An 18,910-nucleotide genomic window follows, 5' to 3' on the forward strand; every position below is an offset into this window, starting at 1 on the left:
GGTGATTGAAAGATGAAGTCTCCAGTCGTTGTAGCAATAAAGTTGGTTGCCAACCGCCATATAAAGTCCAAAGAAGTAAAAAATAAGCCTGAGGAAGGACGAGAGATGATGAGAAAGGAACTCAGTTGACCTTTTTATCTGTGGATTAATTGTCGGGTAGAGGACCTTGTGCATTTAAGGTAAAATAACAACCCAATGTTTATATCCCAGGACAAATGAGCTAGCAACAGCTATCTATTTAGCTAAATTGCCATACATCTTTAATGGTTTTCGACCTGTCCCCAAATGAATATAATTGTCTCAGAGTTTGTTTTGATATTCCAACCTGCGTGTCCTGATGGCGTCTGGTTTGGTCAGCATGTAAGGCCACTCTGGTTGAATTGTATTTTTTAGAAATCAATTTTCATTCAGATGTTTTAACATTAACCACATCATGATTGAGATACAAAATATATATATTTGTTTTTAAATATTGGTTAATTTTGGGGGGTGATTTTGGAAATTCTCCCGCAACCTCATTTTCATGTCAGGCGACCTTCATATGGGGTCACGACCCCTAGTTTGGGAACCACGGGTATTAAACAAAACCTGTGTGTCCATGTATGCTGATGATTCAACTATATACGTGTCAGTAACCACAGCTAATGAAGTCACTGAAACCCTTAACAAGGAGTTGCAGTCTGTTTTGGAATGTGTGGCCAGTAATAAACTGGTCCTGAACGTCTCTAAAACTATACTGAACAAAAATAAAAATGCAACAGGTTAAGGGTTCGTCCCATGTTTCAGGAGCTGAAATAAAAGATCCCAGAAATGTTCCATATGCACAGAAAGCTTATTTCTCTCATTTTGTGCACAAGTTTGTTTACATTGTTGTTAGTGAGTATTTCTCCTTTGCCAAGATAACCCATCCACCTGACAGGTGTGGTATATCAAGAAGCTGATTAAAACAGCATGAGGTGCACCTTGTGCTGGGGACAATAAAAGGCCACTCTAAAATGTACAGTTTAGTCACAAAACACAATGCCACAGATGTCTCAAGTTTTGAGGGAGCGTGCAATTGGCATGTTGATTTCAGGAATGTCCACTAGAGCTGTTGCTAGATCATTTAATTTGCATTTCTCTACTCTTTGCCGCCTCCAACGTCGTTTTGGAGAATTTGGCAGTACATCCAATCGGCCTCACAACTGCAGACCACGTGTAACCATGCCCTCATAGCAAATCCTGCAGGCTCCAGTTTTGTCTTATCTTGATTATTGTCGAGTCATGTGGTCAAGTGCGTCAAAGAAAGACCTAGTTAAGCTGCAGCTGGCCCAGAACAGAGCGGCACAACTTGCTCTTCATTGTAATCAGAGGGCTGATATTAATATAAGAAACTAAATTGTTTGCAAAATCAACTTACACACAGCTCTAGGGTGGCATTGACTAGGGTTGCATTGACTAGGGTTGCACTGACTAAGGTTGCAATGACTAAGGTTGCAATGACTAAGGTTGCAATGACTAAGGTTGCAATGACTAAGGTTGCAATGACTAAGGTTGCCACTGACTAGGGTGGCACTGACTAAGGTTGCAATGACTAGGGTGGCACTGACTAGGGTGGCACTGACTAGGGTGGCACTGACTAGGGTGGCAATGACTAGGGTGGCAATGACTAGGGTGGCACTGACTAGGGTGGCACTGACTAGGGTGGCATTGACTAGTGTGGCACTGACTAGGGTGGCACTGACTAGGGTTGCATTGACTAGGGTTGCAATGACGGGTTGCACTGACTAGGGTTGCACTGACTAGGGTGGCATTGACTAGGGTGGCATTGACTAGGGTGGCACTGACTAAGGTTGCAATGACTAGGGTGGCACTGACTAGGGTGGCATTGACTAGTGTGGCACTGACTAGGGTGGCACTGACTAGGGTTGCATTGACTAGGGTTGCAATGACTAGGGTTGCACCGACTAGGGTGGCATTGACTAGGGTGGCATTGACTAGGGTGGCACTGACTAGGGTGGCACTGACTAGGGTTGCACTGACTAGGGTGGCACTGACTAGGGTGGCATTGACTAGGGTGGCACTGACTAGGGTTGCATTGACTAAGGTGGCACTGACTAGGGTGGCATTGACTAGGGTTGCACTTACACACAGCTCTAGTGTTACACACAGCTCTAGGGTTACACACAGCTCTAGGGTTACACACAGCTCTAGGGTTGCACTGACTAGGGTTACACACAGCTCTAGGGTTACTCACAGCTCTAGGGTTGCACTGACTAGGGTTACACACAGCTCTAGGGTTACACACAGCTCTAGGGTTACACACAGCTCTAGGGTTTCACTGACTAGGGTTGCACACAGCTCTAGGGTTACACACAGCTCTAGGGTTACACACAGCTCTAGGGTTACTCACAGCTCTAGGGTTACACACAGCTCTAGGGTTACACACAGCTCTAGGGTTACTCACAGCTCTAGGGTTACTCACAGCTCTAGGGTTACACACAGCTCTAGGGTTACTCACAGCTCTAGGGTTACACACAGCTCTAGGGTTACAGCTCTAGGGTTACACACAGCTCTAGGGTTACTCACAGCTCTAGGGTTGCACTGACTAGGGTTACACACAGCTCTAGGGTTACACACAGCTCTAGGGTTACTCACAGCTCTAGGGTTACACACAGCTCTAGGGTTACACACAGCTCTAGGGTTACACACAGCTCTAGGGTTACTCACAGCTCTAGGGTTACTCACAGCTCTAGGGTTACACACAGCTCTAGGGTTACTCACAGCTCTAGGGTTACACACAGCTCTAGGGTTACACACAGCTCTAGGGTTACACACAGCTCTAGGGTTACTCACAGCTCTAGGGTTGCACTGACTAAGGTTACACACAGCTCTAGGGTTACACACAGCTCTAGGGTTACTCACAGCTCTAGGGTTACACACAGCTCTAGGGTTACACACAGCTCTAGGGTTACACACAGCTCTAGGGTTACTCACAGCTCTAGGGTTACACACAGCTCTAGGGTTACTCACAGCTCTAGGGTTACACACAGCTCTAGGGTTACACACAGCTCTAGGGTTACTCACAGCTCTAGGGTTACACACAGCTCTAGGGTTACTCACAGCTCTAGGGTTGCACTGACTAGGGTTACACACAGCTCTAGGGTTACACACAGCTCTAGGGTTACACACAGCTCTAGGGTTACACACAGCTCTAGGGTTACTCACAGCTCTAGGGTTACACACAGCTCTAGGGTTACACACAGCTCTAGGGTTACACACAGCTCTAGGGTTACACACAGCTCTAGGGTTACTCACAGCTCTAGGGTTACACACAGCACTAGGGTTACACACATCTCTAGGGTTACACACAGCTCTAGGGTTACACACAGCTCTAGGGTTACACACAGCCTTAGGGTTACACACAGCTCTAGGGTTACACACAGCTCTAGGGTTGCACACAGCTCTAGGGTTACACACAGCTCTAGGGTTACACACAGCTCTAGGGTTACACACAGCTCTAGGGTTACTCACAGCTCTAGGGTTACACACAGCTCTAGGGTTACTCACAGCTCTAGGGTTGCACTGACTAGGGTTACACACAGCTCTAGGGTTACACACAGCTCTAGGGTTACACACAGCTCTAGGGTTACTCACAGCTCTAGGGTTACACACAGCTCTAGGGTTACACACAGCTCTAGGGTTACACACAGCTCTAGGGTTACACACAGCTCTAGGGTTACACACAGCTCTAGGGTTACTCACAGCTCTAGGGTTACACACAGCACTAGGGTTACACACATCTCTAGGGTTACACACAGCTCTAGGGTTACACACAGCTCTAGGGTTACACACAGCCTTAGGGTTACACACAGCTCTAGGGTTACACACAGCTCTAGGGTTGCACACAGCTCTAGGGTTACACACAGCTCTAGGGTTACACACAGCTCTAGGGTTACACACAGCTCTAGGGTTACTCACAGCTCTAGGGTTACACACAGCTCTAGGGTTACACACAGCTCTAGGGTTACTCACAGCTCTAGGGTTACTCACAGCTCTAGGGTTACACACAGCTCTAGGGTTACACACAGCTCTAGGGTTACACACAGCTCTAGGGTTACTCACAGCTCTAGGGTTACACACAGCTCTAGGGTTACACACAGCTCTAGGGTTACTCACAGCTCTAGGGTTACACACAGCTCTAGGGTTACACACAGCTCTAGGGTTACACACAGCTCTAGGGTTACACACAGCTCTAGGGTTACACACAGCTCTAGGGTTGCACACAGCTCTAGGGTTACACACAGCTCTAGGGTTACACACAGCTCTAGGGTTACACACAGCTCTAGGGTTACACACAGCTCTAGGGTTACTCACAGCTCTAGGGTTACTCACAGCTCTAGGGTTACACACAGCTCTAGGGTTACACACAGCTCTAGGGTTACTCACAGCTCTAGGGTTACTCACAGCTCTAGGGTTACACACAGCTCTAGGGTTACACACAGCTCTAGGGTTACTCACAGCTCTAGGGTTGCACATTTTGGGGAATATTCAGAGGTGGAAATATTCCAAGGGAATTAACAGGAATAAATGGGAATTAACAGAAATATATGCACATTTATATTAATACTATTTAAATGTAGATGCTTTTTGCATTCGATATATTTACCATATCATATGGAGACAGACACATAGACCTTATCATTAGGTGACATAATTGCAAAATATGAAATCCTTCCAATAGAAATACTTAAAAAAAACATTTGTTATGAATTTAAATGTAATTAAATGAGTTGACTCTTCAGATGGGATGATTTCACTGAACAACAAAATAAAGGGAATATTGAATGATCCATCACATCTCCCAAAAACGTTTTCAACATCTGTAAAATGATAGTCTAGGAACTAAAGCTTTGGTTGTCTTCCTCTCAGGCTTCCATGTCTTCTCCCTGAACCTCCTCAATGTCCACCTCTTGAACATCAGACTCTGAGGCCTCATCTTCACTGTCACTTTCCAACCTTGTTGAGGATGGCTAGTTGTCAGGCTCTAAAAGCCTGAAATTTGCCCGGCTGGCCACCAATTTTTCAACACTTGTATTGGTCAGCCTGTTGAGTGCTTTGGTGTGTGTGTTCCCAAACAAGGACCAGTTGTGCTCTGAGGCAGCTGATGTTGGTGGGATTTGGAGGATGATGGAGGCAACAGGGGAAAGAGCCTCAGATCCACAAAGTCCCTTCCACCAGGTGGCTGATGAGATATGTTGGCGCGACTGCCATATTGCGTCTCCATCCCAAAGCCCTTGCTTGGTTGTGTACTTCTCCAGACTGCCAAGAACCTTGCCCTCATCCAGGCCAAGGTGGCGAGACACGGTAGTGATGACGCCATAGGCCTGGTTGATCTCTGCACCAGACAGGATGCTCTTGCCAGCATACTTGGGGTCCAACATGTACGCTGCGGCGTGTTTGGGCTTCAGGCAGAAGTCTTCACGCTTTTTGATGTATTTCAGAACTGCAGTTTCCTCTGATTGGAGCAACAGTGAAGTGGGCAGGGCAGTACGGATTTCTTCTCTTACATCTGCAAGCAGGATGGCAATGCCTCCCTCAATCTGTGCAATGGCTACTGCTATAGGTTTCAGGAGTTTCAGGCTGCTTACCACTCTCTCCCAAAATACATCATCCAGGAGGATCCTCTTGATGGGGCTGTCCATATCGGCAGACTGGGATATGGCCATTTCTTGGAGAGACTACTTCCCCTCCAGGAGACTGTCAAACATGATGACAACACCATCCCAACGGGTGTTGCTGGGCAGCTTCAATGTGGTGCTCTTATTCTTCTCACTTTGCTTGGTGAGGTAGATTGCTGCTATAACTTGATGATCCTTCACATACCTAACCATTTCCTTGGCTCTCTTGCAGAGTGTTTCCATTGTTTTTAGTGTCATGATGTCTTGGGGAGCAGATTCAATGCATGAACAGTACAGCGAATGGGTGTGATGTGAGGGTAAGACTCCACTTTAGATCGAGCAGCCTTCATGTTCGCAGCATTGTCTGTCACCAGTGCAAATACCTTCTGTGGTCCAAGGTCATTGATGACTGCCTTCAGCTCATCTGCAATGTAGAGACCGGTGTGTCTGTTCTCCCTTGTGTCTGTGCTCTTGTAGAATACTGGTTGAGGGTGGAGATGATGTAGTTAAATTATTCCTTGTCCACAAACATTCGCCCACCAATCAGAGATGATTGTAATAGTCTGTTTTCCCTATGATTTGCTTGACCTTCACTTGAACTCTGTTGAACTCTGCATCCAGCAAATTAGTAGATAATGCATGTCTGGTTGGAGGGGTGTGTGCTGGGAGAAGAACACTCAGAAATGTCTTCCAATACACATTGCCTGTGAGCACCAGAGGTGAACCATACACAGCTCGAGCAAGACATTCATCAACATTTCTCTGACTACGTTCCTCCATTGAGTCAAAAACACTTCGGATTCCAGGAGGACCATGAGCTGTTTCTATCGATAAGGTGTCTGATTCATCCTTTACACCTCGAACAGAAGTAGAGGGACTTTTGTCAGAGGTTGCTTGTTGTGAGCGCTGAGGGAACTTTATGCACTTGGCCAGATGACTCTGCATCTTTGTTGCATTCTTCACATATGATTTGGCACATTATTTGCGAATGTACACAGCTTTTCCTTCTACATTTGCTGCAGGGAAATGTCTCCACTCATCAGATAGTGCCTGTGGCATTTTCCTGTAAAGATTAGAAAAAATAGTTTAAAAAAAAACAAATACAATTCCATGTGCAGATAAATAGTTAAGCAGTTAGATTAAACAACTCCTTTGTAAGATACAAACATGTATGGAAACAGGTGCATTAACACTCCTCAGTTAGCAGGCTCAAGCAAAATCAGGTATGTCATATAAAATATATTCACCTCACCCAGTATTGTAATCAAAACTTACCAGAAAGCATGTAGTTCTTTGCTCAGACGGTGTAGTAGTGTGGGTTCATTAGCATCTCATTAGTGTGTAAGATCTTGAGGATCAGCTGTACATGTGATGGAAAAATGCACTGTGCATGCAGAGGGTTGCAATTCCATTGAATTGGGGAGAGTTTAACCAAAATATGTTAGAAGGTTCACTGTTAACTAAGCTGTTACTTTTTTGATGAAGTTAAGCAAAATTCCCCAAATTCCGGGGATGAACTTCCCATGGAAAACTTCCATAAAAATTCAGGATATTTACCAGAACGTTCTGACCCTTTCCAACCCTAGCTCTGACATACACACTTACCCCACCAGACATACCACCAGGGGTCTTTTCACAGTCCCCAAATCCAGAACAATCTCTCCCCTATTTAACCTAGATATTTTATGTATGTAGGCTGTGTGTGCTGTTTATACATTTACAAAAAATATAAACACAACATGATTTTACTGAGGTACAGTCAATGTAAATAAATCCATTAGGCCCTAATCTATGGATTTCACATGACTGGGAATACAGACATGCATCTGTGGGTCACAGATGGGGGTTTTTAAAGTAGGGGTATGGATCAGAAAACCAGTCAGTATCTGGTGTGACCACCATTTGCCTCATGCAGCGCGACATCTCCTTCTCATAGAGTTGATCCGGCTGTTGATTCTGGCCTGTGGAATGTTGTCCCACTCCTCTTCAATGGCTGTGCGAAGTTGCTGGATATTGGCGGGAACTGTAACATTCTGTCGTTCACGTCTATCCAGAGCATCCCCAACATGCTCAATGGATGACATGTCTGGTGAGTTTGCAGGCCATGGAATAACTGGGACATTTTCAGCTTCCAGGAAGTGTACAGATCCTTGCTACATGGGGCTGTGTATTATCATGCTGAAACATGAGGTGATGGTGGCGGAGGAATGGCAAGACAATGGGACTCAGGATCTTGTCACGGTATCTCTGTGCATTCAAATTGCCACTGATAAAATTCAATTGTGTTCATGTCCGTAGCTTATGCCGGCCAAAACCATAACCCCAAGTTCTCTGAAACAATGTTGAAAAACATTTATGGTAGAGAAATGAACATTCAATCAGTGGACATTCCTGCAGTCAGCATGCCAATTGCACACTCCCTAAAAAATGTTGACATCTGTGGCATTGTGTTGTGTGAAAAAAACGCACATTTCAGAGTGGCCTTGTATGGTCCCCAGCACATGTAGCATCTGTGTAATGATCAGGCTTTTTAATCAGCTTCTTGATATTCCACACCTGTCAGGTGGATTATCTTGGCAAAGGAGAAATGTTCACAATCAGGGATGTCAACGAATTTGTGCATAAAATTGGACAGAAAGCTTTTTGTGCTTATGGAAAATTTGCGGGATCTTTTATTTCAGCTCATGAAACATGGGGCCAATTTATTTTTGTTCAGTATTTTTTTGTTCAGTGTAGTTCTGTCCTTGAGCTCTTCTTGTTTATTAATGTTCTTATGTCATGTTTTGTGTGGACCCCAGGAAGAGTAGCTGCTGCTTTCACAACAGCTAATGGGGATCCTAATAAAATAACCAAAATATCCTTTCTCTCCTCTCAGTCTGGTCTCTCTGGATGAAGAGAAGCCATCAGAATCAGCCTCTGGTACGTACTGACCCCTACTGACCCCTACTGACCCCTACTGGGTTAGTTATGCTATAACATTACATTATATACTGACCCCTACTGACCCCTACTGACCCCAACTGACACCTACTGGGTTAGTTATGCTATAACATTACATTATATACTGACCCCTACTGGGTTAGTTATGCTATAACATTACATTATATACTGACCTCTACTGGGCTAGATATACTATAACATTATATTATATACTGACCCCTACTGACCCCTACTGGGTTATATATACTATAACATTACATTATATACTGACCATTACTGACACCTACTGACCCCTACTGACCCCTACTGGGTTAGTTATGCTATAACATTACATTATATACTGACCCCTACTTGGTTAGATATACTATAACATTACATTATATACTGACCCCTACTGACCCCTACTGGGTTATATATACTATAACATTACATTATATACTGACCCCTACTGGGTTATCTATACTATAACATTACATTATATACTGACCCCTACTGACCCCTACTGGGTTATCTATACTATAACATTACATTATATACTGACCCCTACTGGGCTAGATATACTATAACATTACATTATACACTGACCCCTACTCAAATCAAATCAAATTTATTTATATAGCCCTTCGTACATCAGCTGATATCTCAAAGTGCTGTACAGAAACCCAGCCTAAAACCCCAAACAGCAAGCAATGCAGGTGTAGAAGCACGGTGGCTAGGAAAAACTCCCTAGAAAGGCCAAAACCTAGGAAGAAACCTAGAGAGGAACCAGGCTATGTGGGGTGGCCAGTCCTCTTCTGCCTGTGCCGGGTGGAGATTATAACAAAACATGGTCAAGATGTTCAAATGTTCATAAATGACCAGCATGGTCCAATAATAATAAGGCAGAACAGTTGAAACTGGAGCAGCAGCACGGCCAGGTGGACTGGGGACAGCAAGGAGTCATCATGTCAGGTAGTCCTGAGGCATGGTCCTAGGGCTCAGGTCCTCCGAGAGAGAGAGAAAGAGAGAATTAGAGAGAGCACACTTAAATTCACACAGGACACCGGATAAGACAAGAGAAGTACTCCAGATATAACAAACTGACCCTAGCCCCCCGACACAAACTACTGCAGCATAAATACTGGAGGCTGAGACAGGTTAGATATACTATAACATTACATTATATACTGACCCCTACTGGGCTAGATATGCTATAACATTACATTGTATCCTGACCCCTACTGGATTAGATATACTATAACATTACATTATATACTGACCCCTACTGGATTAGATATACTATAACATTACATTATATACTGACCCCTACTGGGCTAGATAGGCTATAACATGTTTAGTGGACTGGAATGACATGATGTACTTGATGTGGTTTCCTTTACAGGCCCCTTCCATGCTGCTGATGGACAGAGCCACATCAGTGAAAGCTCTCTGTGTGCTAGTCTGGACTCTGGTACGTGTGTGTATGTTTGTGTACATGCGTGTTGTGATTCTTTATGTAATTGTTCTGTGCAGAAGCTAGTCCTTATTCACTTTATATTTTGATAATTGTAATTGTAAAAGGTATCTAAGTGTTGAGGTTTTTCCATACACCAGGGGTCTCCAGCAGGTTAGGGTTAAGGGTTAGGGGACAGGGTTAGGGGTTAGAGTTAGAGGTTAGGGGTTAAGGGTTAGTGTTTAGGGATAGGGGTTTAGGGTTTAGGGTTAGGGGTTAGGGTTAAGGGTTAGGGGTTAAGGTTTAGGGTTAAGGGTTAGGGTTAAGGGTTAGTGTTAATTACCAGCCCACCTATGAGTAGCTAGCCAAACTACTGTATGTAGCGTGTCTGTCTGCCTGTTTATCTGTCTGCCTGTCTGTCTGTCTGCGTGGAGCGTGTCTGCCTGTCTGTCTGCCTGTCTGTCTGTCTGTGTGGAGCGTGTTTGTCTATCTGCCTGTCTGTCTGTGTGGAGCGTGTTTGTCTGTCTGCCTGTCTGCCTGTCTGTCAGTGTGGAGGGTGGTCTGTCTGTCTGCCTGTCTGTCTGTCTGTCTGTCTGTGTGGAGCGTGTCTGTCTGCCTGTCTGTCTGCCTGTCTGTCTGTCTGTCTGTGTGGAGCGTGTCTGTCTGTCTGTCTATGTGGAGCGTGTTTGTCTGTCTGCCTGTCTGTCAGTGTGGAGGGTGGTCTGTCTGTCTGTCTGCCTGTCTGTCTGTCTGTCTGTGTGGAACGTGTCTGTCTGCCTGTCTGTCTGTGTGGAGCGTGTTTGTCTGTCTGCCTGTCTGTCTGTGTGGAGCGTGTCTGTCTGCCTGTCTGTCTATCTGTCTGTCTGTGTGGAGCGTGTTTGTCTGCCTGTCTCTGTGGAGCGTGTCTGTCTGCCTGTCTGTCTGTGTGGAGCGTGTCTGTCTGCCTGTATATCTGTCTGTCTGCCTGTCTGTGTGGAGCCTGTCTGTCTGTCTGCCTGTCTGTCTGTCTGTGTGGGGCGTGTCTGTCTGCCTGTCTGTCTGTGTGAAGCGTGTCTGTCTGCCTGTATATCTGTCTGCCTGTCTGTCTGTGTGGGGCGTGTCTGTCTGCATGTCTGTCTGTGTAGAGCGTGTTTGTCTATCTGCCTGTCTGTCTGTGTGGAGCCTGTCTGTCTGTCTGTGTGGAGCGTGTCTGTCTGCCTGTCTATCTGTCTGTCTGTCTGACTGTGTGGAGCGTGTCTGTCTGCCTGCCTGCCTGTCTGTCTGTCTGTCTGCCTGTCTGTCTGCGTGGAGCGTGTCTGTCTGTCTGCGTGGAGCGTGTTTGTCTGCCTGTCTGTGTGAAGCGTGTCTGTCTATCTCTCTGTCTGTCTGCCTGTGTGGAGCGTGTCTGTCTGTCTGTCTGTCTGTCTGCCTGTGTGGAGCGTGTCTGTCTGTCTGTCTGCCTGTGTGGAGAGTGTCTGTCTGCCTGTATGTCTGCGTGGAGCGTGTCTGTCTGTCTGTGTGGAGCGTGTCTGTCTGCCTGTCTGTCTGCGTGGAGCGTGTCTGTCTGCCTGTCTGTCTGCGTGGAGCGTGTCTGTCTGTCTGTGTGGAGCGTGTCTGTCTGCCTGTCTGTCTGCGTGGAGCGTGTCTGTCTGTCTGTGTGGAGCATGTTTGTCTGTCTGTCTGCCTGTCTGTCTGTGTGGAGCGTGTCTGTCTGCCTGTGTGGAGCGTGTCTGTCTGTCTGTCTGTCTGTCTGTCTGTCTGTGTGGAGCATGTTTGTCTGTCTGTCTGCCTGTGTGGAGCGTGTCTGTCTGTCTGCATGGAGCGTGTCTGTCTGTCTGTCTGTGTGGAGCGTGTTTGTCTGTCTGTCTGTCTGTGTGGAGCGTGTCTGTCTGTCTGTCTGCCTGTGTGGAGCGTGTCTGTCTGTCTGCGTGGAGCGTGTCTGTCTATCTGTCTGCCTGTGTGGAGCGTGTCTGTCTCTGTCTGTCTGTCTGTCTGTCTGCGTGGAGCGTGTTTGTCTGTCTGTCTGCCTGTGTGGAGCGTGTCTGTCTATCTGTCTGCCTGTGTGGAGCGTGTCTGTCTTTCTGTCTGTGTGGAGCGTGTTTGTTTGTCCTGTCTGTCTGTCTGTCTGTTTGCATGGAGCGTGTTTGTCTGTCTGTCTGTCTGTCTGTTTGTCTGCATGGAGCGTGTTTGTCCTGTCTGTCTGTCTGTCTGTCTGCATGGAGTGTGTCTGTCTGTCTGTCTGTCTGTCTGCATGGAGCGTGTTTGTCCTGTCTGTCTGTCTGTCTGTCTGTCTGCATGGAGCGTGTCTGTCTGTCTGTCTGTCTGTCTGTCTGTCTGTCTGTCTGCATGGAGCGTGTTTGTCTGTCTGTCTGTCTGCATGGAGCGTGTTTGTCTGTCTGTCTGTCTGTCTGTCTGTCTGTCTGTCTGCATGGAGCGTGTTTGTCTGTCTGTCTGTCTGTCTGTCTGCATGGAGCGTGTTTGTCTGTCTGTCTGTCTGTCTGTCTGTCTGCATGGAGCGTGTTTGTCTATCACTCCATGTGTAGTCAGTTGATGTCATAACCGTCTTGTGGGTTGACAGAAATATTTCCCCAAAACCTTCTCAGTTAAATGTTAACTATAAAGTAGTTTTACCTGGCAGAAGTATATCATGAGGACGTATATCATGAGGACGTACATCATGAGGACGTAGATCACGAGGACGTAGATCACGAGGACGTATATCACGAGGACGTATATCACGAGGACGTAGATCACGAGGACGTAGATCACGAGGACGTAGATCACGAGGACGTAGATCACGAGGACGTAGATCATTTGTATCTATTATTTGTTATTTCCAAACTTTTCCATGAAATGAGCAGCAGCAGTACAGAACCATCACCAGACCGGCACATTAGATGGAACATCCCTCACTGACCAGATGCGCAATTAAAGGGCCAGATGCGCAATTAAAGGGCCAGATGCGCAATTAAAGGGCCAGATGCGCAATTAAAGGACCAGATGCGCAATTAAAGGGCCAGATGCACAATTAAAGGGCCAGATGCGCAATTAAAGGGCCAGATGCGCAATTAAAGGGCCAGATGCGCAATTAAAGGACCAGATGCGCAATTAAAGGGCCAGATGCACAATTAAAGGGCCAGATGCACAATTAAAGGGCCAGATGCGCAATTAAAGGGGAATTACACAAAAGGTCTTCCAGACCTAAAGTAATTGTGTTCTGTGATTTCAGCATGGACTCAGAACATCCCATTTTGTTGAACAACTGTAATTTTGAGAGTGAAAATCTAAAACATCTAAAACCAGGAAAAATAAAACTGAAAAAAATGAATTTGGGAAAATATACATGACATATTTTATAGGGCCCTAACTCCTAACCCTACCTCTAACCCCTTAACCTCTAACCCCTAATCCTACCCCTAACCCTACCTCTAACCCCTGACCTCTAACCCCTAACCTTTAACCCCTAACCCTAATATACATTATTTTACCAGAAAACATAGTGTACTACTTCCTCTAGTACACTAATGACCAGGGAAGCGTTGACAACATAGTGCACTACTTCCTCTAGTACACTAAGGACCAGGGAATAGTTGACAACATAGTGCACTACTTCCTCTAGTACACTAAGGACCAGGAGAAGAGTTGACAACATAGTGCCCTACTTCCTCTCTAAGGACCAGGGAAGAGTTGACAACATAGTGTCCTACTTCCTCACTAAGGACCAGGGAAGAGTTGACAAAATAGTGTCCTACTTCCTCTAGTACACTAAGGACCAGGAGAAGAGTTGACAACATAGTGCCCTACTTCCTCTAGTACACTAAGGACCAGGGAAGAGTTGACAACATAGTGTCCTACTTCCTCTAGTACACTAAGGACCAGGGAAGAGTTGACAACATAGTGCCCTACTTCCTCTCTAAGGACCAGGGAAGAGTTGACAACATAGTGCCCTACTTCCTCTCTAAGGACCAGGGAAGAGTTGACAACATAGTGTCCTACTTCCTCTCTAAGGACCAGGGAAGAGTTGACAACATAGTGCCCTACTTCCTCTCTAAGGACCAGGGAGGAGTTGACAACATAGTGTCCTACTTCCTCTCTAAGGACCAGGGAAAAGTTGACAACATAGTGCACTACTTCCTCTCTAATGACCAGGGAAGAGTTGACAACATAGTGCACTACTTCCTCTAGTATACTAAGGACCAGGGAAGAGTTGACAACATAGTGTCCTACTTCCTCTCTAAGGACCAGGGAAGAGTTGACAACATAGTGTCCTACTTCCTCTCTAAGGACCAGGGAAGAGTTGACAACATAGTGTCCTACTTCCTCTCTAAGGACCAGGGAAGAGTTGACAACATAGTGCCCTACTTCCTCTCTAAGGACCAGGGGAAGAGTTGACAACATAGTGTCCTACTTCCTCTCTAAGTACCAGGGAAGAGTTGACAACATAGTGTCCTACTTCCTCTCTAAGGACCAGGGAAGAGTTGACAACATAGTGTCCTACTTCCTCACTAAGGACCAGGGAAGAGTTGACAACATAGTGTCCTACTTCCTCTAGTACACTAAGGACCAGGGAAGAGTTGACAACATAGTGTCCTACTTCCTCTAGTACACTAAGGACCAGGGAAGAGTTGACAACATAGTGTCCTACTTCCTCTAGTATATCCTCCTGTACACCCTGTCCTCTCTAACCATCCTCCTGTACCCCAACCCTGTCCTCTCTAACCATCCTCCTGTACCCCAACCCTGTCCTCTCTAACCATCCCCCTGTACCCCAACCCTGTCCTCTCTAACCATCCCCCTGTACCCCAACCCTGTCCTCTCTAACCATCCTCCTGTACCCCAACCCTGTCCTCTCTAACCATCCCCCTGTACCCCAACCCTGTCCTCTCTAACCATCCCCCTGTACCCCAACCCTGTCCTCTCTAACCATCCCCATGTACCCCAACCCTGTCCTCTCTAACCATCCTCCTGTACCCCAACCCTGTCCTCTCTAACCATCCTCCTGTACCCCAACCCTGTCCTCTCTAACCATCCCCCTGTACCCCAACCCTGTCCTCTCTAACCATCCTCCTGTACCCCAACCCTGTCCTCTCTAACCATCCTCCTGTACCCCAACCCTGTCCTCTCTAACCATCCTCCTGTTCCCCAGCCCTGTGTGACCTCAGTGGGCATCTCAGTACAGCCAGCACCGATGATGATACATACCAGACCCTGATGTATATTATTCAGAGGTGTTTTCTACTGGGATCATACCAGACCCTGATGTATATTATACTAGTTACATACCAGACCCTGATGTATATTATACTAGTTACATACCAGACCCTGATGTATATTATACTAGTTACATACCAGACCCTGATGTATATTATACTAGTTACATACCAGACCCTGATGTATATTATACTAGTTACATACCAGACCCTGATGTATATTGTTCAGAGGTGTTTTCTACTAGTTACATACCAGACCCTGATGTATATTATACTAGTTACATACCAGACCCTGATGTATATTGTTCAGAGGTGTTTTCTACTAGTTACATACCAGACCCTGATGTATATTATACTAGTTACATACCAGACCCTGATGTATATTATACTAGTTACATACCAGACCCTGATGTATATTATACTAGTTACATACCAGACCCTGATGTATATTATTCAGAGGTGTTTTCTACTAGTTACATACCAGACCCTGATGTATATTATACTAGTTACATACCAGACCCTGATGTATATTATACTAGTTACATACCAGACCCTGATGTATATTATTCAGAGGTGTTTTCTACTAGTTACATACCAGACCCTGATGTATATTATACTAGTTACATACCAGACCCTGATGTATATTATACTAGTTACATACCAGACCCTGATGTATATTATACTAGTTACATACCAGACCCTGATGTATATTATACTAGTTACATACCAGACCCTGATGTATATTATACTAGTTACATACCAGACCCTGATGTATATTATACTAGTTACATACCAGACCCTGATGTATATTGTTCAGAGGTGTTTTCTACTAGTTACATACCAGACCCTGATGTATATTATACTAGTTACATACCAGACCCTGATGTATATTATACTAGTTACATACCAGACCCTGATGTATATTATACTAGTTACATACCAGACCCTGATGTATATTATTCAGAGGTGTTTTCTACTAGTTACATACCAGACCCTGATGTATATTATACTAGTTACATACCAGACCCTGATGTATATTATACTAGTTACATACCAGACCCTGATGTATATTATTCAGAGGTGTTTTCTACTAGCTACATACCAGACCCTGATGTATATTATACTAGTTACATACCAGACCCTGATGTATATTATACTAGTTACATACCAGACCCTGATGTATATTATACTAGTTACATACCAGACCCTGATGTATATTATACTAGTTACATACCAGGCCCTGATGTATATTGTTCAGAGGTGTTTTCTACTAGTTACATACCAGACCCTGATGTATATTATACTAGTTACATACCAGACCCTGATGTATATTATACTAGTTACATACCAGACCCTGATGTATATTATACTAGTTACATACCAGGCCCTGATGTATATTGTTCAGAGGTGTTTTCTACTAGTTACATACCAGACCCTGATGTATATTGTTCAGAGGTGTTTTCTACTAGCTACATACCAGACCCTGATGTATATTATTCAGAGGTGTTTTCTACTAGCTACATACCAGACCCTGATGTATATTATACTAGTTACATACCAGACCCTGATGTATATTATACTAGTTACATACCAGACCCTGATGTATATTATACTAGTTACATACCAGACCCTGATGTATATTATACTAGTTACATACCAGGCCCTGATGTATATTGTTCAGAGGTGTTTTCTACTAGTTACATACCAGACCCTGATGTATATTGTTCAGAGGTGTTTTCTACTAGTTACATACCAGACCCTGATGTATATTATACTAGTTACATACCAGACCCTGATGTATATTATACTAGTTACATACCAGACCCTGATGTATATTATACTAGTTACATACCAGACCCTGATGTATATTATACTAGTTACATACCAGACCCTGATGTATATTATACTAGTTACATACCAGACCCTGATGTATATTATTCAGAGGTGTTTTCTACTAGTTACATACCAGACCCTGATGTATATTATACTAGTTACATACCAGACCCTGATGTATATTATACTAGTTACATACCAGACCCTGATGTATATTATACTAGTTACATACCAGACCCTGATGTATATTATTCAGAGGTGTTTTCTACTAGTTACATACCAGACCCTGATGTATATTATACTAGTTACATACCAGACCCTGATGTATATTGTTCAGAGGTGTTTTCTACTAGTTACATACCAGACCCTGATGTATATTATTCAAGATTTCTGGCTCTCACAGACCTGTAACTTCTTCTTTAAGAGGCTCCTCTGTCCTCCACTCATTACCTGTATTAATGGCACCTGTTTGAACTTGTTATCAGTATAAAAGACATGTGTCCACAACCTCAAACAGTCACACTCCAAACTCCACTATGGCCAAGACCAAAGAGCTGTCAAAGGTTTCCTGAAGTCCACAGTCATCTCCTTTGTTTTGTTTACGTTGAGTGAGAGGTTGTTTTCCTGACACCACACTCCGAGTGCCCTCACATCCTCCCTGAAGGCTGTCTCGTCGTTATTGGTAATCAAGCCCACTAATGTTGTGTCATCTGCAAACTTGATGATTGAGTTGGAGGCGTGCTTGGCCACGCAGTCGTGGGTGAACAGGGAGTACAGGAGGGGGCTGAGCACGCACCCTTGTGGGGCCCCAGTGTTGAGGGTCAGCAAAGTGGAGATGTTGTTTCCTACCTTCACCATCTGGGGGCGGCCCGTCAGAAAGTCCAGGACCCAGTTGCACAGGGCGGGGTTGAGGCCAGGGCCTCCAGCTTGAAGATGAGCTTGGAGGGTACTATGGTGTTGAATGCTGAGCTGTAATCAATGAACAGCATTCTGACATACAGTTGAAGTCGGAAGTTTACATCCATTTAGGTTGGAGTCATTAAAACATTCAAATCACTACACAAATTTCTTAACAAACAATAGTTTTGGCTAGTCGGTTAGGAGATCTAATTTGTGCATGACACAAGTAATTTTTCCAGCAATATTTATAGACAGATTATTTCACTTATAATTCACTGTATCACAATCCCAGTGGGTCAGAAATTGACATGCACTAAGTTGACTGTGCCTTTAAACAGCTTGGAAAATTCCAGAAAATGATGTCATGGATTTAGAAGCTTCTGATAAGCTAATTGACATCATTTGAGTCAATTGTAGGTGTACCTGTGGATGTACAGTGCCTTGCGAAAGTATTCGGCCCCCTTGAACTTTGCGACCTTTTGCCACATTTCAGGCTTCAAACATAAAGATATAAAACTGTATTTTCTTGTGAAGAATCAACAACAAGTGGGACACAATCATGAAGTGGAACGACATTTATTGGATATTTCAAACTTTTTTAAACAAATCAAAAACTGAAAAATTGGGCGTGCAAAATTATTCAGCCCCCTTAAGTTAATATTTTGTAGCGCCACCTTTTGCTGCGATTACAGCTGTAAGTCGCTTGGGGTATGTCTCTATGAGTTTTGCACATCGAGAGATTGAAATTTTTTCCCATTCCTCCTTGCAAAACAGCTCGAGCTCAGTGAGGTTGGATGGAGAGCATTTGTGAACAGCAGTTTTCAGTTCTTTCCACAGATTCTCGATTGGATTCAGGTCTGGACTTTGACTTGGCCATTCTAACACCTGGATATGTTTATTTTTGAACCATTCCATTGTAGATTTTGCTTTATGTTTTGGATCATTGTCTTGTTGGA

General features: G+C 44.7%; 1 protein-coding gene across 8 annotated transcripts in view; it reads left to right on the top strand.

Annotated features, from left to right (window-relative positions):
- Positions 1 to 18,910, top strand: part of LOC149975354 (islet cell autoantigen 1-like protein) — a 61,998-nt gene that overhangs the window by 29,884 nt on the left and 13,204 nt on the right. For 7 of the 8 annotated variants that reach the window (XM_090206970.1, XM_090206973.1, XM_090206972.1 and 4 more), the window contains 2 exons: positions 8,536 to 8,579; positions 9,982 to 10,050. In XM_090206970.1, the coding sequence (XP_090063096.1) occupies positions 8,536 to 8,579; positions 9,982 to 10,050 (113 nt within the window). The remainder of the gene's footprint in view (positions 1 to 8,535; positions 8,580 to 9,981; positions 10,051 to 18,910) is intronic. The other variant, XM_090206975.1, reaches the window with a different exon arrangement.

This window comes from Oncorhynchus mykiss, chromosome 18 (genome assembly GCF_057628025.1).
Source record: "Oncorhynchus mykiss isolate SJ-2025 chromosome 18, ASM5762802v1, whole genome shotgun sequence".
Classification (NCBI taxonomy): domain Eukaryota; kingdom Metazoa; phylum Chordata; class Actinopteri; order Salmoniformes; family Salmonidae; genus Oncorhynchus; species Oncorhynchus mykiss.